This window comes from Gekko japonicus, unplaced genomic scaffold, assembly GCF_001447785.1.
Source record: "Gekko japonicus isolate JY-2015 unplaced genomic scaffold, Gekko_japonicus_V1.1 scaffold2167, whole genome shotgun sequence".
NCBI classification, from domain to species: Eukaryota; Metazoa; Chordata; class Lepidosauria; order Squamata; family Gekkonidae; genus Gekko; species Gekko japonicus.
Window position 1 is genome coordinate 100205 of NW_015173202.1, and position 17370 is coordinate 117574.

Consider the following 17370-nt stretch of genomic DNA (forward strand, 5'->3'; position numbering starts at 1 on the left):
GGGAAAGATATTCATTGGATCTGTATCTGTTTGAATTTCCTTTATTATGCTTGACCTAACTGTGTATCCCCAGTTCTAACAAAGAACGTGTTTGAGTATGTCTTCAACGCTTTGAAATAAATTTTGCTTTTCTTGAAAACGTGGATTTATTCTCGATGCTTGGGGATCCAACACTGTCTCTGGGTTAGAGTAGGCAGAAAAGGTCCCAGCAATGTTAGTGTTGGTTGCTTCTTGGCAAGGTCTCTCTCTGCTTCTCTGAACCTGCAAAGAAGCTTTTCCTGACAGCAGCAGGAGAAAACTCATAAAAAAAAAAAAAAAAAAAAAAAGGCCCACACCAGAAGAAGACCCTTGTCTTGACAAATGCCCTTCTTACTACTCCAAAGGTTATATTTTCTGGAATTCCTTCTTCCAGAGAAAATTCCTCTCCTGGGGGGGGGACACCCTCTGTTGTCTTCTATTTATCTTGGAGTTCTGTTGTACTTATGTCAGGAAACCCCCATTCCAGCCTGTGCAGAAATCACAACTGTCTTGAGGACAGTGTTTCCAGACCATGTTGCAGATATTCTAACAAATTAAGTGGATTGTTTGGATCCATTCCAATCTGGTTTCAGGCCTGGTTATGAGGCTGACACAGCCTTGGTTGACCTGGTAGATAGGGCTGCCAAGTGGGGGCGGGTGGCGGGTGGCGGGTAAACCCCCACTTTGGAGGCCCGGTTTCCGCCACCGCGGAATCGGGGCATTCCCAGCCACCTCCCAGAGCCCAGTGAGGCTCCCCCGCCGGGCTCGAAAATACACTTGGCAACCGTACTGGTAGATGATCTGAACTGGGACATGGACGGGGAAGTGTGACCCTATTATTTGGTGTCATTGATCATGGTATTCTTCTGGACTGGCTTTTGAGGATAGGACTGAGGGGCACTGTTCTGCAATAGGAGGTTTCAAAGGTAGGTTTTAGAGGGCGATGCTGGGAAACTGCTACTCCACACCTTGGCCTCTGGCCTGTAGGTCCAGCAAGGCTCTGTTGTCCCCCATGCTTTTCAGCATCTACAAAAGCTGCTAGGAGAGATCATCCAGAGATTTGGGTTGAGTTGCCACCAATATAGAGATGACACTCAGTTCTACCTTGTACTACCAGCAGATCCCAGGGAAGCTGTGGAATTGTAAACAGGTGCCCGGAGGCAGTTTTGGGATGGGTGAGGGCCAACAAACTGAAACTTAACCCCAACAAAACAGAGGGGTGGGTGAAAGGTTTGACCTGAGAACTGGGATATCTCCTGTTCTGCATGGGGTTGCGCTTCCCCTAAACAATCAGTGTGTATATATATACCACCCTCCCTGGATGGGCTCAGGGCAGTGTACAACAATTAAAATACTACAATTAAAATGATGTTAAAATAACAGTTTGCACAGAATAGTATTATAAAATACCATGTAAAAGTGGAGAGATCAGATGTTAGTTTAAATTCGGTGTCCAATCAGATGCTAATCAGATCCGGGCCACTGGTGGGTGATTGGCCAGAAAGTGGGGGGGGGAGAGTCTTCTGCCTTAACCAGATGCTCTGTAGAACTGCAATAAGTCCTGCAGGGCCCTGATCTCATAGGGGAGCTCATTCCACCAGGTGGGGGCCAGGGCTGAAAAGGCCCTGGCCCTGGTCAAGGCTAACCGGATATCCCTGGGGCCGGGGACCACCAAGAGATGTTGATCTGTGGACCTTAGTGCCCTCTGGACAAGAAGTACAGTAATTGAAATTAATGCAGTCATGCTTGTTCCTCAAGAACTTGTACTTTTGCAGTGCCACTATCCAAGTCTCAATGCCACTATCCAAAATAGCAGTTATTTTGCATTATTCCTTAGACCAGTAAGGGTTGTATCTCCAAAGTATGATTAAATATAAACACAACAGTAACATGTACTGAATGGTATGAATAAATGCTTGTGTGCTTCTTCCAAATGTATTAAAACCTCACTTATTTTGAAGTTCTGATTAGAGTGAACAATGTGTACAACAATCTTTAAAGGTACAATCGGAGATGGAATAGAATTGTAGAAAATGTAAACTTGTTTTCAGTAAACAGTTCTACAAGAGGATGAAGGTTTATTAATGCAAATAATAAGGAACTCTGAGCACTGTGAATTCAGCCTTTACAGAAACAGTTCTGACTGTTCAGTTCCATTAAATCAAATTTGGAACAGATGGAAATCTTCCAGAAGAAGCCATAGCCACAAGATGCAAGTTTGACTGGCACAGCATTTTGTATTATCAGTTTCCCATAATAACAGTTTGGTTATGTGTTGCTGCTACAAAAGGAGCATGTGTTTAATTTCAGTATAAATAGTATGCAGGTAATATTTCTGACATAATTGATCTGTCATTTAGTCTTAGACAATTATGTTATGCATATTATTTTGGCATTAGATTTTCCTTATTTTGTTATGTGGCAACTTTATATTTCTTCAAGTTTTCTATTAAAATGCAAGAATGTCAGTACTGAAAATATTTTACTTGTTCAGCTGTATTTGATTCTGGATCACACATGTAGCCAGTCTCCTCAGCCTTGAACCCCGGGGTGGCCTTTCTTGAGAGATACACCCCCCCCCAAATGACCTCTGAACCTCCACAAGCAGTGCCCTATGAAGCCAGGCTTGGTTTAAAGAGTGGCTTTTGCTGGGAGGACCACATCTTGGCTGAGAAAACTCAGGCCAAAGAGAATTCTCCAGGCTGGCTGCACTGGCAAGCATTCTCCATGCAAGCAACCCCCCCCACACATCTATCCTGTCAGCTTAGTCCAAAGAGGACTAGAATGGGCTAGTCTCTGCCCTTGCCTCAGGCATCTTCTACTGACCAAATGGCTAGTCTTTTGTCTGTCAAATGTACAGGCAGGCAGGGACAAAAAGCCTCTGGTCTGAGTTATTGTCATGAATGAAGTGTGTTGTATATTTCCATCCTCCTCTCCTGTTTCCCCTATCTGCATTCTTACACCTATGCCAGACCTGTCAAGGAAACATTATCTCTCCATGTCTAGTGATGGTCAGCCATTCAGGTTCATCCTGCCACACATTAAGAAACATCACTCCTGGGGGGCATGGTGGCTGAGCTTCCAACTGGCTGCATCCCTTTCATGCTCCTGCTATTCCCTCTGAAAGTATCAAAATTGCTCTCAAAGAACAAAACTAACCTAGAAACAAACTTCAATGCTGGCTAAGGGAAGGACTAGGGGAAAGAAGGGAGCAAAAAGTTCCCCCTATAGACCCCCAAAGAAAGCTAATACGGACTCTGAAGACTCAGAAGACCAAGAGATATCTCTGCCGGAGATAATGGTGATATGAGGAGGTAACTCTGACCTAGGTTATCAGACTATGATTCTGCATGCTCTGACAGAGATAAAAGATGAACTTAAAACTGAAATAAAGTCTCTGAGTGGGGACGCTGGGCAATTGAAAAATGAATTTGACCAACTTAAATGAACAAGTGAGCCAATAAATAAAAAACTTGATGAACTTACTAAAACTTTGCAGACGACGGAGAGGAAAGCAGAAGCAGCATACCAGAGCATGAGGAAAACAGCAGATGAATTGAACAAGGTAAAGGACTTTGAAACTTGGGCTAAAAATAAAATTATGCTCCAAGAAATTAAATTGAAAGGAAGGCCAAACTCCGTGGGGTTTCTTTAAATTTCTCCATAACAGAAGACCTTACTATATCTTTAAAGAATTGGCTGCGACAGACACTCCAATCAGCAGGAGAAACAGGGATCTCCGAGCAAGTTATCACCACAGCCTTCCATTTGAATGTCTCAAAAAGAGCTCATCCAGAAGTCATTCCAGATATTCTAATTGACTTCTTGGAGGTGCTGACCAAAAACAAACTCTTTAAAATTTCAAGGGAAAAAGAGGGTCTGCACCTTGAAGACATGGTTGTTTCCTTGTTTGCTGACGTCCCTGCAGAGATTCTCATCACGAGAAGGAAGTTGCGAGACACAGCCAAGTCTTTGAGAGAATGAGGAATTCAGTACAGATGGCTTGCTCTCGGCCACCTGGTGGTCAATGTAAATGGCAAAACCCTAACTGCTTATGACAAGAGCACGGGGAAGAAGCTTCTGGAGGAGGAGAAGAAGAAGAGAGAAGAGTTTGGATTTATACCCCATCCTTCATTACCCAAAGGTGTCTCAGAGCGGCTTACAAACTCCTTTCCCTCCCCCTCCCCACAACAGACACCCTGTGAGGTAGGTGGGGCTGAGAGAGCTCTGACAGAAACTGCTCTTTTTTCAAGAACAGCTCTTATCAGAACTACGGCTTGCCCAAGGTCATCCAGCCAGGTGCAAGTGGAGAAGTGGGGAATTAAACCCGGTTCTCCCAGATTAGAGTCCGCACACATAACCACTACACCAAACTGGCTAAACAAACAGACAGAGGCATCTAAAAGGAGACAGTTTGTTTTGATAAACAATAGAATAGCTTATGAGGAGAGCAATTAAATAAATAAGTAGGGTACTTAGAAATATATATTAAGCAGTAAATACTTAGTAAAGGTATGGTAAAGGTAAAGGTTCCCTTGCTCGAAAGCCAGTCGAATCCGACTCTAGGGTTGTGGTGCTCATCTCCGTTTCAAAGCTGAAGAGCCAGCGCTGTCCGAAGACGTTTCCGTGGTCATGTGGCCAGCATGACTAAACACCAACAATGGGACAAATAGTATAAAAGTAGACGTGTTAGAGCCAGAGGGCATGGGAAGGAGAGGAAGGGTGTGCTTCCCCTAAGACCTCTGTTAACAGGGAGAGGGGTTACCCTCTAGCTGAAGGGGTTTCCTCTTCAGCCCCCAGTATCGGAGGCAACCCCATCCAGCTTTCTTTTTTAGGTATAGGAGCAGTAGATAGAATAAGATTGAAAGAACAGAATAGAAGTTTGGAGATTGAGTAACAATTTATTGGAAGACTTAAAGGGTTATAATGTGATTATATGGTGTATGGTGGTTTTATACGTGGGTAGGATAAGAGAATAGGAAAGGAAGAGGTTGCAAACCGGATTGGGTTTAAGTTTAATTTGTTTAGCTTTATAGATGGAATATAACCTCATTTTTTATTGTTTTGTTTATTAATGAAATGGGGTATAATACATGAGGAGATGAATTATTTTTATGTAGTATGAAATATATATTCAATAAAATATTATTGGAAAGAAAAAAAAGAAACATCACTCCTTTTGTCTGGTACCAGGGAAACGCTAGACCACTCTATTGTTCCACAATGAACAGCCCCAGTACAGTCATCCAACACCTGGCTTCTATTGTTAAAGACAGACTCTGCCCCTCTGAGAGCTCATTGGTCACATCTAGGCCTTGCCCATCCTGATGCCACACACCCCTGAGACTCATCATTGGCCCAGGTAATCTATTGTTCTCATCTGAGACCAGCCCCCAGGGCTGCCCATTGGTCTGCATTGTTTTCCTATGGGTATATCCTAGCAAACAGATGGCCTCAGAGTGTGTGCCTCAGCCCTGATGTCAAGTGGCAGTCCACCCCTAAACCTTCAGGGTTTAGACCATAATCTCATCTCCATGGATCCCTGCACGGCTGGTCAGGTTGTATTACTCAGTAACTGACCCATCTATTCACTGTCAATCACCTCTGCTTTCTTAGTTCTGTATTGCTTGCGCTCTTGAATGTTTAGTGTGCTTGTACTTAGGGAAATACTGTAATAAAAACTATTTAATTTACTCTTCAAATCTGGAGTTTTCCTACTGTGCAGGACCTTGGTATACAAGTGGTGTGCAATTCCTGTACCCCTCTGGCCTATTCTGCCTTATAGCTACATTCACCAAACAGCAAGGCAGGCCATTGGTGGTAACACACATGTGTTGCCTTAGATCTTACAGACTGTATGTGTAGAAGAGCGGAGAAATCATGATTTCCCCTGCTGTGTGTGTGTTTTCCCTCCCATGTATTTGACCTATGTAAATGTGCTCTGTGCATGAAGAACTGATTCACATGGACAGTATTTTTAAATAATCATGAGTTAAACATGGCATGGATTAAGTCCAGTGCATTAAATTTAATACCTGACTTCTGAGGATGCAAATCCATCCTACCTCTGTAGACCGCTTTATGTATTCCATTCAGCCGGTGGCTGTGAGCCTCAAGGGCATTGTGGTATGATACTGCTCCCCCACTGTATGTAGAGTGTAGATTTATTATTTACCTAATACATACAACTAAGTATGAATAGGAGTAAAACTGCACTAAAAACCCTGGAAACTAATTACATAACATACACCTTGAGAAGGAGAAACCAAAATACTCTGACAAAGCAAGCAGAATCATGTTGAATATTGTAAACTGTCCAGTTTCTCTGTTTTTCCAAGATACGTTTCTAGTCAGATTACTATAATGATCTTGCATTTTAGTAAGATTAATGTTACAAACTCTGGACAGTAAATATCTTGTGAAACATTAATATATATAGGAGTACGCCAAGTTTTACTGAACTTACTGCCCTTGTAATTAGTTCATCTGAGTCAAAATAGGGGGAAAAAAGGTATTCCTTATAGCTTTAGTTCATCTCACGACAGTTCATTTGTCATGGTAGACCACAGCTTGGATCCACAAGACCATTTCCACAGAGGGGCTCTCTGTCCCCTAGTATCAGCACCATATTTGGGGTTGCAGTAGGAGAGGGAAGATGAGAAAATCAAACTCCATGGGTGGAAACTATTCTTTCTGCAGAAGTGTTCCGGTGGATCCAAGTGCATGGTTTGCGGTACTTGTAACCCATACCACAGTTTTAGCATCTGCATGAATCATGTGGAAACCTTGGTTTAGTGCTACAGGCTTGAGTGCTCCAGAGTGTGTGCTCATCTAAAGAACACAGTGGAGAATCATGATTTCCTCCACTCATTGTACATACATCCTCTTTATGAGAGAAAGTGCATTTGAGACTGGCATGTGCAGCAGTCCATGTGTCCAGCTATCTTTCAACAGCTGAGAAAACATATTAGGCAGCAGTGACTACTGTTGGGTCTCAGAGCATCCTCTCACTCTCTCTTTCATGCCTGCAAGAAGCTATGCTTCTGTTATATTTTTGATGAAACACAAGTATTTGTGGGAAATCAGCTTAGAAAGTACTACCATAAAATATTAATTAATTAATTAATAGATATTTGTGAGTACTAAATTACAGGTGGTTATATACAGTAACAGTGTACTCATGTCTTGCTTTTTCTTTCTACAGCTAGTTGATGTGGAAAAATGGGTATGTGCTTCTGATTCTTGATCCAAAATATTTCATGTTTATCACCAAATCAAAATTGTCTGCATTTTTGTATTCTGTATGTATGACAACACTAATTTGCTAAGCTCAAAACATACTTTACAAAATACTTTCACCATACTAGATATAACTGTTAGACTCCGAAAATAGATTACCACCCTTTCAAAATAATAATAGAAAAATATTATTCCTGAAATTATAATTAATTGTGTGATATAAAGCTCTATAAAAGGAATAGTTCCTTGAAGTTTTGAGCCTTGCAGTTCCATTGTATAAATGCACATCCTGAAAACCTATCATTCCTTCTTTGTCGTTTTTATTAAAAAATGCATGTGAATATCATAATCTTTTGTCTATAATATATGTATTGCTTTATTCACCAAAGACAGTGTATATTAAATCCTTCAATGCAGTGATCACCTGTCAAAGAATCCACAAAATAGATCACTACATGAATGGTGCAACATTTCTCATTTAATCAATTCATTCTTGAAATATAATGTGTACTGAAATACAATTAGTTTCTGTAAACTGTTTGGAATTCCAGATTTGTGAAGATATCCTCCATTTGTCTCTGTGTATGTATGCATGTAATTGTTCACACTAAATAATATATTGAAATGTGTGCATGCAAATATTGTATTATCTGCGTACGGGATGTCTTGAGCATATATAAGTACTATCTTGTATGTTCAGATGTTGGCATTCAGCATATTTGCATTTTTAAAAAAATATTGGATGAATCTTCTGGAGAAAACTCCACATGTCTTTTCTGTTTGTTTGTTTTTTGTGAAGATTATTGTATTCTTGTCCATGTCTCAAATTATTTTGTTTGCCTATTCTACAATAATTTATGATGTTATGCTTTATTGAAGACAGAAGAGGTACATGACATATTTCTTAAGTATTCCAATGCCTTAGCGTGGATCTTCAGCTATAGAGCCTAAAGATGAAAATGGCTCCAAAACATTTTCATATTATCTCTGAAACTAAGGTGTCTGGAAATCAAACTATTTTGAGGCAGGTTAGAGGTCAGGAATCTACAGTAGTCCATCACAAAATGTTTGCTTCCTAAAGAGTATGCCTTATTTTTGCTTCCTTATGTAGTTTAAATCCATTTGTAAGAGCACCTGAAATAGTGAGCAAACTAGAGGCCCCTTGGCTGTCATTGGGTTCAGTATTAGATCAGTTCAGATGAGTAACTCAGACTGATGTCAACAGGATTCTGTCAGCTGTTAAATCTACCACATGCCTCCTTGACCCATGCCCTTCCTGGCTGGTTAAAGCCAGCACAGAGAGGGTATGAATTTCCCTAGCAGACATAATTACTCTGCCCTTGGGTTTAGCTGTCTTCCTGGGAATGTTGAAGGAGGTGGTGGTGAAGCCACTGTTGAAAAAAACATCACTAGATCATTCTTATCTGGCCAACCACCACCCAGTTTTGAACATTCTGTTCCTGAGTAGGTGGCAGTAGAACAACTGCAGGCTTTCCCGGAGGACACATCAGCCTTGGACCCATTCCAATTCGGCTTCCGTCCTGTCTATGGGACAGAGATGGTGCTGGTCGCTCTTACAGATGACCTCAGTAGACAACTGGATCAAGATGGGTCTGTGCTGTTGTTCTTGTTAGATCTTTCAGCAGCATTTGACATGGTCAAACATGACCTATTGACCCACTGCCTGACCGCCATTGGATTATATGGAACAGTCTTTCAGTGGCTGTGCTCATTTCTCCAGTGTGAGGACTGAGGGTGGCATGAGGGGAGGTCTCATTGTGGCACCCACTGGTATGTGGAGTCCCTCGGGGGGTGATCCTCTCCCCAATGGTGTTTAATATCTATATGAGCCCTCTTGCCCAGCTAGTCAGGAGATTTGGGCTAGGGTGTCATCAATATGTAGATACACCCAACTGTATCTGTTAATGGACAGCCATCTGGATACCGTCCCAGAAGATCTGGCCAGTCATTTAGAGGCTGTGGTAGAATGGTTAAAGCTGAGCTGCCTGAATCTGAAGATGGAGGTACTGTAGGTAGACGTGGGGGGGGGGGAGCTGGGTCAGAGAGCTCAGCTTCCCACTCTTGACAGAGAACAGCTACTACCAACTCCCTCTGTCAAGAGTCTGGGTGTGATTCTAGATGCTTCCCTGTCATTGGAGGCTCAGGTCACAAATACAGCCAGGGCAGCGTTTTTCCATCTTCGCCAAGCCTGGCAACTGACCCCTTAGCTGTCCTGTGTGGACCTGGCCACAGTGATCCATGCAATGGTCACCTCTAAAATTAGACTACTGTAATTTGCTGTAAACAGGGCTGCCCTTGAACTTGCTCTGGAAGCTTCAACTGATCCAGAAGGCAGCAGCACGGGTTTTCACTGGGCCCCCTCTGAGAGCACATACACAACCTGTGTTCTATCAACTGCACTGGTTCCAGATTGAGTACCAAATCAGGTTCAGGGTGTTGGTTCTCACCTTCAAAGCCCTAAACGATCTGAGACTCGTATTTGTGGGACTACCTCTCTCTCTATACTCCTCAGAGAGCATTACACTCTTCTGATAACAACTTACTAGTGACCCCTGCCCCCAAAATGGTCCAGCAGTCTTCAACCAGGGTCAGGGCTTTTTCAGCCTTGACCTCAACCTGGTGGAACTTTCTAGTGAAACTCAGGCCCTGCAGAACTTGGTTCAAGTCTACAGGCTCTGTAAGACTGAGATGTTCCACTGGACATGTGGCTGAGGATAGTGACAGAAAGATCTGTGGGCCTCCCTCTCCCCTCCCACCCGTGCTAGCTGCCCTGTGCTGTCCCATCTATGATGGATATTAGGGTGCCATCCGATGTAGAAAAAATGTTTTAGGTTTTAATTTATAATAATGTGGATTTTAAATTTAATATGCTGAATTATTGTATTTTGGTTGATTGTTATAAGATGCCCTGAGCCTTGCTTGGCAGGGAATGGAACAGGATAGAAGTCAAATGAATGAATGAATAGTGCAACCACTCTCTGTAAATGGGTTATATTTTGATTTCTAGTAGTGAGGCTGATAATTTTGGGGTGGGATGAGGTAGGGGCTTGTAATACAAATCCTCCGAATTTAAAATACTTTCTCCACTTTGAATCAGGTCGAGATCCCTTGGAATCTAGATCTAACTTGAAATGGAATTTGCTAGCCAACCCTCCATCCCAAGCAGTTTCCTCTCCCATTTGCGCCCTCAACTCCCTGTGTTTACTATGGGAGGATTCCATGAAGTTCAACAGGAAATTATATTTTCTGAAATTCCTAGAACGTTATTTCTAGGAGCTAGACAGTATGGGGCTCGTATACATACAGGTCCTGCTCACACAATTACCCATTTTGACTTCTCAAAGATAAGGTGTTTATTGTTCTTGAAAATGGAGATGAGGCTAACAGTAGGGGTGAAGCATGCTTTCACACTGAGTTTTCCTGCTAAATGCTCATAAGAACGCTCATTTTTTAAATTATTTAGTAAAAAAGCTAAAAAAAATCTTATATTTTTTTAAATTGAGACAGGATGTAAAGTCTTCACACATTTGTAACTTTGGGTATTTATTTTGTGTATATTCAATCAACCAGTCCAGTGAGGGGTAAATAAACACAAACATTATTTGCTTTGAAAATCTGTTTCCATTTGCTCCAGTGCAGCAGAAGTTCTACAGCTATAAGAAATATATGGTGACAAATGATGGAGAGACTCTATAGTAGGAATCTAAGCTCAGTTACTCATGTTAGAGCTACTGGGTCAATGCTGTTTTATCTTGAAATGAATTCTCTGTATCTACCTGCCATTCAGTTCTACTGTTACTCAATCACTGAAAAATACATCTTTATGTGTGTCACGTACAGTAAACTGCAGCACAGCAGTACTTGCTAAAGTTAAAAAGTATGTACTTTAGTGGAATGGAAAGCAGCTGTGTCACTAACACCTTGTGTGTTAACAGTCATACAACTCACACAACAGGTACAGTATTCACTGTATTTTGCTTCCAAGAAAAGCTGTAACAACTGGGTTTCTGCTGTCATGGAGCTGTTAAAAGCCTATCAGCAAAACAAGGGTATGTGAAAAATATGAATATATATTTATCTTTTTTTACCCACAGCCCTAATTAATACATTTGTGATATAAAATCAAAAGCTGCTTTAGAGCTGAGATAAGAAGTTCCACTTATCTCATGGATCATTATGAATGTTTTGTGCCCTAATTCAGCTAGTTAACTCTTGCCATTGATTTTAATAGGATTTAACCATGACTATGGATTGTGATTTAGACTTTAAAAAAACCCCAAAAACTTTTTAAAATGCAAAGTTGATGAGAAGCTTAATGTAATAGCAGAAATGCCTGTTTTTGTGGATCTACATTTTGTTTTTGCTGTTGAGCTACAAATATATATCACTGTGATACTTGAGTCTGTTCTCCTAGCATAATGTAAATAAGGTAAAATGTAAATAATTAGAGACCAAGGAAAGGGAGATTATTATATTATGCAAACATTGCATCTCATCTGCCTTTCCTTGTTCAAAAATAATTTTTGGAATGACTTTAAAACAATTCATGGCTGCGGTCACACGGAGCATTAGACTCAAATATTTATCATAAGATAATGTATTTAGTTCATTTGTACCCAGTGGGGACTCAAGCTGGCTTACATCATTGTCCTCTCCTCCATTCTGTCCTCACAACAATGCTGTGAGGTAGGTTAGGCTGAGAGAGTGTCAACCAGTGAGCTTCCATGGTACGACTGGGGATTATCTGCAGTCACTATACACACACACTTAGTGACTGCAGATAATCTGAGTTAAGGGGAAACTTGATGGATGAACATAAAAGACAAGTGTCATATCACATGCTCTCAGCCTAACCTAATTTACAAGGTAGGTCTGAGGAAAGATTTAAGGACAAGAGAAGAGAATGGTGTAAGCTGCTTTGGGTTGCCATTGGGGAGAAAGGTGAGGTATAAATGAAGCAATTAAGCAAATAAATAATTTAAAGCTATAGTCTTACAGGCAAAGAAAGTAGAAATTATTTTACAGTGCTGTATTCTCTAATCACATAAATATTTAAGAGCAATGAAATTATATTGAAAATTCACTTTCTGGTTGGGTTTTAATCCAGTTTTGTATTCTTTAGAAGCATGAGACAATACATTAGAATATCTGCTTAGGTCTACTTAGAATCCTACTCAAGCGTTTTTAGGATAGCAGTGTGAGGATCTTGCTTATATTTTGATCCTGAAGCCAAAGCAAGTCCTGTTGGTTTAGACATATCACAAAAACGTGATTATTTTATTCATGGCTAATTTATGAAACTAGGATTTCATTCACAGAGGGTCAGTTCAGACATCGTGCAAACCCAACTGTATTAGTTTGATTGTCTGAATGTAGGCGATTTCACTTATGACTGCATTCAGACGGGCACTTCAATCCAGTTTGGTGTAGTGGTTAGGAGTGCGGACTCTAATCTGGAAGAACTGGGTTTGATTCCCCACTCCTCCACTTGCACCTGCTGGGTGACCTTGGGCAAGCCATAGTTCTTGCACAACTGTTCTTGAAAGAGAGCAGTTTCTGTCGGAGCTCTCTCAGCCCCACCTACCTCACAGGGTGTCTGTTGTGGGGAGGGGAAGGGAAAGGAGTTTCTAAGCCACTCTGAGACTCCTTTGGGTAGTGAAGGGTGAGGTATAAATCCAATATCTTCTCTTCTTCCACTGTTGCCCCGCCTCTAATTGAGCCAGATTATTTTGTGATAGAGAATCCTGATCAGACTCACCCCTTTTAGCATGCTTCAAAGTGCTTTTACGTGATCATATGGCAGCAGGCAGGGAGTCAGCCCATCAGCCATTTTTTTTTTAAAAGCTTGTCCTCGGAGCATGCCCATAAGCACTGATCAGCCTGTTTGGATATGTAGTTCATGGGACTGTCAGCAATTTTTTTAAAAAAGTTTTCCTTCTGAGGATGCGTGCAAGTACTTGCTGAAACTGCTGGGATATGGAGTTCACTGCTGTCCTCCCTTTAATCTTTTCAATTTACTCCTTCTGCAAAGGACAGAAAAAAGCTGTCTGTTTTTGAGAGTTTTTAAAAAGAAAACAAAGTTTTGAACAGCCCCTGTGGGGGAGGGGTGAGAGAGAGAGAGAGAGAGAGAGAGAGAAAGAGGTTCGTATATGCAGTTATGTGCTCCTTCCTAACTAGTAAAACAAAATGGCGGCTGGAAAACGAGACCAGTCAGACCTACCTGATAGCTTGGGTGCACAACAGAGTGATCAGACAGCAGAAAATCCATTTTGGAACCAGCTCAGATGAACAGGACTGGACTTTCTCAGGTATCAAAGGAACACACAGCAAAGGGAGGGGGGAACGGGACTCAGAAGACTGTGGCACAACAGGCAGAAGCTGCTGTCTGATCGTACACTTTAAATCTCTAAGGGGCAGCAACGGCAACAGATGAAACTGCCCATCTGAACTCAGCCTATGGTTAATTAAGTGCCTATCAATCCAGGATCTGGTTTAACATGATATATGGATGCAGAATCCTAGTTTATTCTTGGCTTTTTTCTCTGATGATGCCCTCCCAGGATAAAGGCAGAAGGCAGTGAAACCAGTATTTGTTGTTGAAAACAAGGATTTGAGTTAATATCTGCAATTGATTCCCCAAACTAAACAGTTAAAATAGACCATTGTTCCATGTTGTTTTTGACTTGAGACAAACTCAGATCCTAGTTTTCATTAACACCCGATCCTTCCCTGACATATTGGATGCAGGCACCAAGAACTTTGGGAAATATGTTATGTTGCAGATGCTAGACACCTTGGGGAAAATAGATTTTCCAGATCAGCCAGGATGTAGTTATAGCTGTTTCCAAAGTGCTGGGAATGAGGGCTTTCTTTCTGTCTCCTTTTTGCCTCCTTTCATCCATATTGAAGTGAAACAAGGGGATTTGGATTTGAGGACTCAAAGACTTCTGCAAATCTTTTTGTGCCCTTCATGATGTAATCAAGAATGCAGTGGGGCTTCTAAATTTGTTAACTGGATTGATGTAGTTCTGAATCAGTCCAAGGAATTACTATTTTAAACATGGCCTATAATGTATACAGCTAGCTACTCAAAAGCGTCCCACATGTATGTACCAGCAGATGGCAGAAATATTTGCAACTGGGTTCTGTGCACTGAATTTTTGAAGCTGACTGTTACTTTGGACCCAAAGAGGAGTCTCAGTTTCCAAGTCTACCAGTGTGCACTAAAAAAAATTGCATACATTTCAGATCTGGATTTCTGGGACAGCATGTTTATCATTGTCGCAAATTTTAGAGATACTCTTTCTCATTTCAGATTTATTTTCAGTTATTTTTTTGGGGGTGGGTTCTGAAAATTTGAAACCATTTTAGCAATGGGGAACACACATACTAGATGGGGGATACACTTCTAGGTAGCAGTGTGTGTGAACAGGATCTTGGGGTACAGGTGGACCATAAGTTAAATATGAGCAGCCAGTGTGATGCAGCAACAAAAAAGGCTATTGCGATCTTGGGGTGTATCTACAGAGGCATAACATCCAGATCACCAGATGCCATAGTCCTGCTGTACACGGCATTGGTCAGGCCACACCTGGAGTATTGTGTGCAGTTCTGGAGACCTCACTTCAAAAAGGATGTGGACAGAATGGAGTGGATGCAGAGGAGAGTTCATTTGTACCCAGTGGGGACTGGAGAACAAGCCCTATGAGGAAAGGCTGAGGGACTTGGAAATTTTCAGTCTGGAGAAGAGGAAGTTTAAGGGGGACATGATTGCTCTAAATCTTTGAAGGGCTGTCAGAGGAGATTATAATGGGCCCCTGCTACTTCTTCTCAGTGAGGCAGATTTTGCCACCAAAACATTGTTTCCCACTCTGGTTGAGCAGCCTCTTAGTAGCTTGTTTGAATTATAGAATTATTACTTTCTGTCCCACCCTGTGTTAAAAAGTTATTTGGCTTTTGCCTGGGCCAGAGATTTATTGTAACTCAGCAGGAGCCCTGTTATAAAACCCTTTGGAAATGGCACTTGACACGAAGTAAAGTTAAAAACAATAAGGCTGATTTTATTGAACAGGCACAGTTGAATCTGGAATAGGGTAGGGAATGGGAAGTTGAGGCAACTGTTGTTGATTAAACAAATTAGAATATTTTGAACAGGCAAGAGTATGATTGAAGTGTCTCTTAGAGACTCAGTTCTTTACTGTGACAAGTTTGTTCGTCTTGGAGATTTCTTTCAGCAACAATATGTCTTAATAGTTTCATAAAACTGTTTTGGTTTCCTGGAAGTTAATACTTTCTTCCTGTATTTGAATACTTTCCTTGTGGGATTATAACTTTCCCTTTTTCAGTCTTGAGGAGTCTAAGACCATTTCCCTTTTCACACAAATCAGGGGTCCCTTCTGAGTTGAACCCTTTGAACAACTGGGTAAGAAATATCCTCTGTCTAGGAGTGATAATCCTTTTCTGTTTGGCTACACTGGGAGTTTCCAACCTCCTGTCCAGTCCTTTCTGTCAAACCTAAACCCCAGTTCTGGAGACTGTGAATGAATGGAATTCAGCTACGGCTGACACTTAGACTTTTAGTTCTGGTTTTTGAACTTATCTTCAATTGTGTTGGTACACAGTATAAGCAAGGACTTCATTCACTTCTCAAGTGACTTGTCTCCCTCAGACGGACACACATACTCCTCCTGACTGGCAACTGCCAAGCCGAAGTCCAAAGGATGACTGACTCACTCTGACAAGATTGACAAGACTCTTAAAAGCTCTCCTCAGCTGGCACTGACCAGTCAGAGAGTAGGGGCTGCACGCACCCTGACAATCAAAGTGCTTTACAGTGAGGCATTAACCCCCTAATCTCCCAGCTCTTCACTTTTGATGTGCTAAGCATCGTGGTCTTGGAGGTCAGTTCATCACAGAGGGCAGGAAGCTGTTCCTGTTGGCAACAGAGGATAGGAATTGCAATAATGGGTTTAAATTAAGGGTGGGAAGGTACTGGTTGGACATTAGGAAAAACTATTTTACAGTAAGAGTTGTGCAACAGTAGAATCAGCTGCCTAGGGAGGTGGTGAGCTCCCCCTTGCAGTCTTTAAAGAGTGGCTGGACAAACACTTGTCAGGGATACTTTAGGCTGATCCTGCACTGAGCAGGGGCTTGGACTATATTGTCTGTATCGCCCCTTCCAACTCTGTGATTCTGTGATCCCCCCCAGCAGGAGGGAGTGAGGAAGGGAAGAAGGGAGAGGAAGCTGCCCCATCTGTTTGGTGGCATCCCTATCCCTTTAAAGGGCCTTATTTTCTATAGGTAGACCTTGGGTCTCCAAAATGTGGAGGCCAAGGGTACTCCCATAGAAAACAATGGTTAAAGGACAGCGATCCTGCCAAACAGCTCTTTGGTGGGGCTGCTTCCCCTCTCTGTTCCTGGCATCCTTGAAATCTGAAACACTCCCCAAATTCCAGAAGATAAGTTTTCATTACTCCCTGACTCTTGGGGGTTTGGGGGTTATTTTGGAAATCCCTAAGCTGCCCCTAAAGAGCTAATATTGTGTTTATTTTTGTTTTGGGTGTACCTGAATGTATACCTCTACCCAAGTCATCAGTCATATTTCTGCCTGAGGGTAGTTAGATAAATGGCTAGAGATTTTTCAGTTTTCTGTTTATTACTAGTCTTCTTGTGTGTGTGTGTAGTTTAAAAAGCTTTTTAAAAGGTGAGAAAACAGGGGCGAGGCCATTGATCTCTCTTATCACAGAAAGCAAGTTTGGTGTAGTGGTTAAGTGTGCGGACGCTAATGTGGGAGAACCGGGTTTGATTCCCCACTCCTCCACTTGCGCCTGGCTGGATGACCTTGGGCAAGCCATGGTTCTGATAAGAGGTGTTCTTGAAAAAGAGCAGTTTCTGTCAAGAGCTCTCTCAGCCCCACTGACCTCACAGGGTGTCTGTTGTGGGGAGGGGAAGGGAAAGGAATTTGTAAGCCGCTCTGAGACACCTTTGGGTAGTGAAGGGTGGGGTATGAATCCAATCTCTTCTTTTTCTTTTTCTTCTTCTTCTTCTTCTTATCCCTATCAATCACTGGTTTGTAGAGCTAACTTTCAAGTG

The 17370-nt window shown here is 41.8% G+C and overlaps 1 protein-coding gene across 1 annotated transcript in view; it reads left to right on the forward strand.

Annotated features, from left to right (window-relative positions):
* Positions 1-17370, forward strand: part of LOC107120023 (ryanodine receptor 2-like) — a gene marked incomplete at both ends in the record, with an annotated part of 282869 nt that overhangs the window by 66880 nt on the left and 198619 nt on the right. Inside the window, one exon of the mRNA XM_015422666.1 lies at positions 7223-7243. Coding sequence (XP_015278152.1) covers positions 7223-7243 — 21 coding nt within the window. The remainder of the gene's footprint in view (positions 1-7222; positions 7244-17370) is intronic.